The following is a 7,442-nucleotide window of genomic DNA, read 5'->3' as shown; positions in this document are numbered from 1 at the left end:
TTCCATGCTGGCATGGGTTGGACGATTTGACTAAGGACTGGTTAACCAGATGGCTGCACCAGGCTCCAGTCTTGATCTGGCAGAGTTTCTACAGCTGGATGCCCTTCCTAACGCCAACCACTCCGTGAGTGTAGTGGGTGCTAAGAAGGGCGTCCAGCCATAGAAACCAAGCTAAATCAGACTGGACCCTGATGCAGCCCCCAGCTTGCCAGCTCTGGTCAAACTGTCCAACTCATGCTAGCATGGAAAATGGGTGTTAAAGGCTGATGATGATGATGGTGGTGATTTTGGGTTCCACAGCTCTAAACCCTTCCTTTTTGGGACCCTTGTTGAATATTTTAACTGTTATTTCTTTGTTTCTGTTTGCAGCACCCCAGGAGGAAGTTATGTATACCAGCTGATGTCTTCTCACTCACTGGGTTGCAGCTAGGCAGTTATGGCTACCAAGGTGACCGGGTCGTCATCGTCCACCCAGACGTCTGTGCCACCGTTTTACATTTGGGTGAGGGCCGAACCTTTCAACTATGGCACCTTGTCCATCCCTCCACCCACACGCCTCTCAACGAATGTGAGTATATGACTGTTAGACTACGTTCACATGGATACATTCACACACACACAGATTTACATGAACAAGCATCCACATGTACATAATCACACCCCTACTGTATTCCACAGGCGCAGGCGTGGCTGTGTGGTAAGTAGCTTGCTTACCAACCACATGGTTCCAGGTTCAGTCCCACTGCGTGGCATCTTGGGCAAGTGTCTTCTACTATAGCCCCGGGCCGACCAAAGCCTTCTGAGTGGATTTGGTAGACGGAAACTGAAAGAAGCCTGTCGTATATATATATATATAATATTAATTAGAGACAAAACCACTATTTTGCAAATCAAACAAAGAAAGACTTAATCCAATACATAAAAAAATTTTAATATAAATTAAATAAAATATATTTTACTATAAAATTGGATTCAATCCTAAATCTGATTTTCCCTGTAAATTTGGATTTATTCCCTAATATTATTATTATTATATATATATATATATATATATATATATAATTATGTGAAATAGAAAGATGAATAATCTTGTAGTAGATTAATCAAAAGTTTCGCCATGGGCTCTTAGGAGCACAGTTCGATTTGTTTTTTGCTCCGCTCTGTTCTGTTTTTGTTTTTCCAACGGATTTCCTTTTTTCTTCCTGAAGAGAAAGACACAATATGGTCCCATTATTCAATCGGATTTTGGTAATTTGTGCTTTCGAAACACGTGTAGAATGAAATAAAACGATTCTGTTCAATCTGCGTTCAGCTCCATTTCTTCAATTCACCAATAATGTTTTATATATATATATATATATATGCCTGTGTGTGTCTGTCCCCCTAGCATTGCTTGACAACCGATGCTGGTGTGTTTACGTCCCCGTCACTTAGCGGTTCGGCAAAAAGAGACCGATAGAATAAGTACTGGGCTTCCAAAGAATAAGTCCCAGGGTCGATTTGCTCGACTAAAGGCGGTGCTCCAGCATGGCCGCAGTCTAATGACTGAAACAAGTAAAAAAGAAAAAAAATATGAGTGGAGTATTGAAAAGTTCCTGGGGGATTAAAAAACATAATTGTTTTGCATGTTTGTAATGTCCGTCATCTAAAACGTTTGTTGCTGTTGTTTGTTTCTTCTCGAGCCTGGCTCATAAGGGCCGGTTTCCCGGTTTCCTTGGCGTAAAGGTTCCCCACCTGGACGAGACGCCGGTCCATCGCAGGTGAGCTGCAAGATGCAGGAGGAAAGAGTGAGAGAAAGTTGGGGTGAAAGAGTCAGCAGAAGTCGCCATTACTTTCTGCCGGAGCCGCGTGGAGCTTAGGTGTTTCGCTCATAAACACACCCGTCACCTGGTCTGAGATTCGAACCCACGATCCCTTGATCGCATGTCTGCTGCTCTAACCACCGGGCCATGTGCCTCCACCATCTAAAACGTAGAAGTCCACAAAAATTTTTCTTAAAAAATGCATTTTTCAAGGAGAGATGCGAAACTGCATTAGGACCCTCCCTCCATATTTATATACACATACCTACAACTGTAACGTTGACCCCTAATCTAATAAAATGTTCTTCTTTATTCCCTGAACAGTGTATTAAGAAGAGTTTAGCCTATGCCAAGAACAAAGGAGATCTGGGCTTCCCAAGAATCAGGTGAGTCAACAGGTTTTGGTTCCTATCTTTTCTCTGTCACTTATTTCAGTCATTTGATTACGCCCATGCTGGGGCACCACTTTGAATGGTTTTTTAGTTGAACAAATATCGGTCTCATATTTTGGCACAAGGCTAGCATTTTTCAGGGGACGAGTCTGGTGTGCTAATGATTCTGTCAGCTCGCTGCCCTAATAATAATCAGGGACCCCCTTCGGTCATGAATGACCATGGGATTGCACCTAGAAAGTTCCCCTCCGAGGCACAAGTCCGGGCAAGGTTATTTATGGAAGACCAGCAGTCGCCCATCCATACGTGCCTCCTCTCTTCACACCACTGATGTTATCCAAGGGAAAGGCAAAGGGGCCGATACAGCTTGGCACCAGTGATGTCGCAATTCATTTCTACAGCTGTAACTGGTACTTATTGACCCCCTACCCCATTGAAAGGATAAAAGGCGAAGTTGACCTCCCAGAATTTGAACTAAGCTGCCCAGCTCATTGCCCTGTAGTTGAACAAATATCAACCTGAGTATATAATTTCACATCCCCAAAAACGTTAGCACGCCAGACTACATGCTTAACAGTATTTCGTCTGTTGTTACATTCTGAGTTCAAATTCCGCCGAGGTCGACTTTGCCTTTCATCCTTTCGGGGACGATAAATTAAGTACCAGTTACGCACTGGGGTTGATGTAATCGACTTAATCCGTTTGTCTGTCCTTGTTTGTCCCCTCTATGTTTAGCCCCTTGTGGGTAGTAAAGAAATATATATAATTTCACATCTCTGGTACTTATTCCATCAGTTTCTTATTTCTGAACTGCTAAGTTACACAGATGCGAACAAACCAACACCAATTCTCAAGTGATGTGGGGGAGGGACAAGAACTCGACTAACGATGACAACTGAGTGATTATAGGAGAACTACATATCACAGACAGACAGACAGACACATGTGTGACCATCACAGTTGTCTCCTGGTTACTTTGTCATCATCATCATCATCACCATCGTCTCTCTTTCTCTTTTTTTTCTCCATTCTCCAGTTACACGGTCTGGAAGCACATTGCCTGCAACAAGATCCATCTCCCAGAAGACTTGGCATGGCTGTGAGTGTTGGCATTTTTACTTGCTATTCTTCATTACTCCTACTCCCTCTCTCGTCCTCCTTCTCTCCCTCATCCCCCTTCCCTCCCTTGTCCTCCCCTCATAACATTTCTCTTCATATTTTTTCTTTCTTCCCCACCAGATATTTCTCCACCTGTCACATATTATCGGAAAACATTAACCCTGCAGATCGTGTCGAGTGGAACCAGCGATACGCAAGATGTCTGACGAGTCAAGAGAGAGGTTTCAATTTTAAAAGAATTTTGTTTTTTATCAAACATATCAAACATTTTCATCAAACATTTTCCTCACACATTTCCATCAAACATTTTCCTCACACATTTCCACGAAACATTTTCATCAAACATTTTCCTCACACATTTCCATCAAACATTTTCCTCACACATTTTCATCAAACATTTTCCTCACACATTTCCATCAAACATTTTCCTCACACATTTCCACGAAACATTTTCATCAAACATTTTCCTCACACATTTCCATCAAACATTTTCCTCACACATTTCCATCAAACATTTTCCTCACACATTTCCATCAAACATTTTCCTCACATTTCCATCAAACATTTTCCTCACACATTTTCATCAAACATTTTCCTCACACATTTCCATCAAACATTTTCCTCACACATTTCCATCAAACATTTTCCTCACACATTTCCATCAAACATTTTCCTCACACATTTCCATCAAACATTTTCCTCACACATTTCCATCAAACATTTCCACGAAACATTTTCATCAAACATTTCCATCAAACATGCTTGTGTTTCATGTATGAGATATTGGTAGTTTATCTTAGTTTCCTTAGTTTACTATTTATCGTTTATGTACTTTATTGATTTTTAGAATAATGTTTTTAATGTGTATTTAACTTTTTCTATGTGGTGTAAATAACGTCTTTCACTATTGAATGGCTTAAGAGAGGTTTTTCTCTAATTATATGCACACATACATACCTCTCTCTCTCTCTCTATATATATATATATATATATATATATATAAAATTAATTAAGGGTAGAAATTGATATTTATCAATTAAAACCAGTGGTCTAGCATATTAAAAAAATCCGATGATTAAAATATTTATATATACCAATTAAGGACTGAACACGAAAGGGACAGTCAACATGCTAGATATAGACGTCAAATCGCCATTCTCCACAAAAAGATTATGTCTCAAATTAATTTGAGAACATAATCTTTTGTGGAGAATGGCGATTTGACGTCTATATCTAGCATGTGACTGTCCACTTTTCGTGTTCAGTCCTTAATTGGTATATATAAATATACACTTCTCTCTGTCTGTTTGTATCTCTGTCTGTCTGTCTGTCTCTCTCTTCTCTTCTCTCTCTCTCTCTATATATATATATATATATATATATATATATTATATATATATATATTATATACAACGTATATCTCTCTATCTTTCTTTATTTCAGAGGGTCTCAAGAAACAGCTCAACATCGACACCTACAAATTCGTCTTGTTCCTCTATATACAACAGTTTACGAAAGTCTCGCTCAAGGCTTCACTGGTTGCTGGCGATGGGTATCCTTTTACTCTGCTTGTTTTGTTTGTCAACATTTATTTTCCTCATGTTATTATTATCTTTGTTGTTGTTGTTGTCGTTGTTGGGCCCTCAAATACGAAGGCGTGTGACCCATTGGTCAATACCAGGCGGCACATTGTGCCACTGAGCAAGGCACTTTATTTCCCATTGCTCCAGTCTGGGCTGCTGGAAAAAATGAGTTGTACCTGTAATTCGAAAGGGGCCAGCCTTGTCACATGCTGTGTCATGGCTGAATCTCCCTGAGAACTACGTTAAGAGTGTGCATGTCTGTGGAGTACTCAACCACTTGCGTGTTAATTTCATGAGTAGGCTGTTTGTCTATGTATGTGTGTGTGTATTGTCTGAATGTATGTGTGTATTACCTTTGCCTTGACATCATGTGATGATTGTAAACAAGCATCCCCAACCTACAAGCGGTGTCCTTCATTTGCAGTCTTCTGTGGAAGAAAAACACATCTGGGCCACGGGGAAATATTTACCTTGTTTAGGAACAGGTGAGGGTTGGCAACAGGAAGAACATTTTCTGGCCACAGAAAATCTGCCTCAATAAATTTTGTCCGACCCATGCAGGCCTGGGGAGGTGACCATTAAATGGTAATGGTTATGTTTACGATGGTGATAATTTGCTTCTTAACAATCACTTAGATGGCCAATGTGTTCCAACCATCACGATTCGGACAGTAAACTCAACAGGCGTTTGAAGGTCAGTGACATTATCTATTCATCTGTCTGTCTGTTTGTCTATCTATCTACCTGTCGGTCTGTCTATCTCTTGGTCTTCCTACCTGCCTGCCTGACATTATCTATCATCTATCTACCTGTTGGTCTGTCTATCTCTTGTCTGTGTGTCTATCTGTCTGTTTGTCTATCTATCTATCTATCTGTCGGTCTGTCTATCTGTTGGTCTTCCTACCTGCCTGCCTGACATTATCTATCATCTATCTACCTGTTGGTCTGTCTATCTCTTGTCTGTGTGTCTATCTGTCTGTTTGTCTATCTATCTATCTATCTGTCGGTCTGTCTATCTGTTGGTCTTCCTACCTGCCTGCCTGACATTATCTATCATCTATCTACCTGTTGGTCTATCTATCTGTCTGTTGGTCTGTGTTACTATCCACCCACCCATCTAACCAATGAGCAGAAAAAAAAGAGATCTTTAGCCAGGAAAGGTTGCTGTATGAATATAAGGTTCTGAGGTTACCTTTGTGGTGGTTTGTTGAAACCACCACCTTAACGTTGTCCGTTGGTTATTCCTTCAACAAAAGTTCCCGTGTTGGGTTGACTCTTTGGTTGTTAGTAGAAGATGACGATGTCGGTGAAGGTAGTTGTTGATCACAGTGTGTGGCAGACAGATGTCACCAAGAAGGCGGCGAGCTGGCAGAAACGTTAGCATGGTGAATGAAATGCTCAGCGGTATTTCGTCTGCCGTTACGTTCTGAGTTCTAATTCCGACGAGGTTGACTTTGCCTGTCTGCCTGCCTGCCTGTCTGTCTGTCAGTCTGTACAATATATTATATATATATCTATATATATATATTTATATATATATATTATATATATAACCGTTGGCGATTTTTTTCCCTCTGTCTTCCCTTCTCTGGATCTTTCCTTCTCCTTTGTTTCCGACGAAGAGCTCCGCTCGAAACGTTAAACCCTCCTTCTTTCCTGAGCGTCCAATAATACTTTATGTGTTCCACGTCCCCGCGTTGTGTTTTTTTGTGTTTTTTTGTTTGGATTAACTTTATATATATATTTATATATATATATATATATATATATACACACAACCACACACAGAGCTATCCTCCCTCCGTCCTTGCCTCCCTCTGCTAATGTTGTTGTTTATCTTGATACTTCCCTGTTGTTTCTTCAACAATATTACATCTGTTGTTGTTGTTGTTGTTTCAGGCAATGGATGAACACAGTCATTTGGGTTTCGTCCAGAACCATCTGCTACAAATGTTGGAACTTCTCACAGACCCTGGTAAGCTACAACATTACCCAATATAATATAATATATATATATTATATATATTATATATATATATATATATAGATATATATAGATATATACACATACACACATATAGAGCAATAAGAAAATGGAGGGGATCAATAGGTGGTTCATCAACTTTTAGACATTATATTATGTCAACTTATTTATTTAATAGAATGACAATTTACAAGAATATACGTACATGTATAACATATTATGCTTTACACATAAAAATATATTAATATATAAAGATATCAGTAATTATTAAAAAATCCTTTTAGATAATTGTAAAGACGTGCTTCCACTATAAAAAAAATACTTGATTATGAGTAGTAATTTTTACACTGGTATATAGAATTTTCAATTTTAGAGTTACTTGACATAAACTTGATTCTGTTGGAATTGACTTCAGATACAATAACCTTCATCATCATCATTATCATCGTTTAACGTCCGTTTTCCGCGCTAGCACAGGTTGGACGTCTCGACCGGGGTCTGGGAAGCCAGGTGCTGCACCAGGCTCCAGTCTGATCTGGCAGAGTTTCTACAGCTGGATGCC

At 39.7% G+C, this 7,442-nt stretch overlaps 1 protein-coding gene across 1 annotated transcript in view; it reads left to right on the top strand.

The window, feature by feature from the left end:
* LOC115226185 (TBCC domain-containing protein 1-like) overlaps nucleotides 1-7,442 on the top strand; it is a 28,815-nt gene that overhangs the window by 2,440 nt on the left and 18,933 nt on the right. The window contains exons 2-8 of the mRNA XM_029797189.2: nucleotides 370-568; nucleotides 2,127-2,188; nucleotides 3,231-3,293; nucleotides 3,434-3,534; nucleotides 4,757-4,865; nucleotides 5,533-5,590; nucleotides 6,796-6,871. Of these exons, the coding sequence (XP_029653049.1) occupies nucleotides 437-568; nucleotides 2,127-2,188; nucleotides 3,231-3,293; nucleotides 3,434-3,534; nucleotides 4,757-4,865; nucleotides 5,533-5,590; nucleotides 6,796-6,871 (601 nt within the window). The 5' untranslated portion in view covers nucleotides 370-436. The remainder of the gene's footprint in view (nucleotides 1-369; nucleotides 569-2,126; nucleotides 2,189-3,230; nucleotides 3,294-3,433; nucleotides 3,535-4,756; nucleotides 4,866-5,532; nucleotides 5,591-6,795; nucleotides 6,872-7,442) is intronic.

The sequence above is a fragment of the Octopus sinensis genome, linkage group LG29, assembly GCF_006345805.1.
Source record: "Octopus sinensis linkage group LG29, ASM634580v1, whole genome shotgun sequence".
Classification (NCBI taxonomy): domain Eukaryota; kingdom Metazoa; phylum Mollusca; class Cephalopoda; order Octopoda; family Octopodidae; genus Octopus; species Octopus sinensis.
The sequence above is the reverse complement of the archived record's forward strand: the minus strand, read 5'-3'. Positions and strand labels throughout refer to the sequence as shown.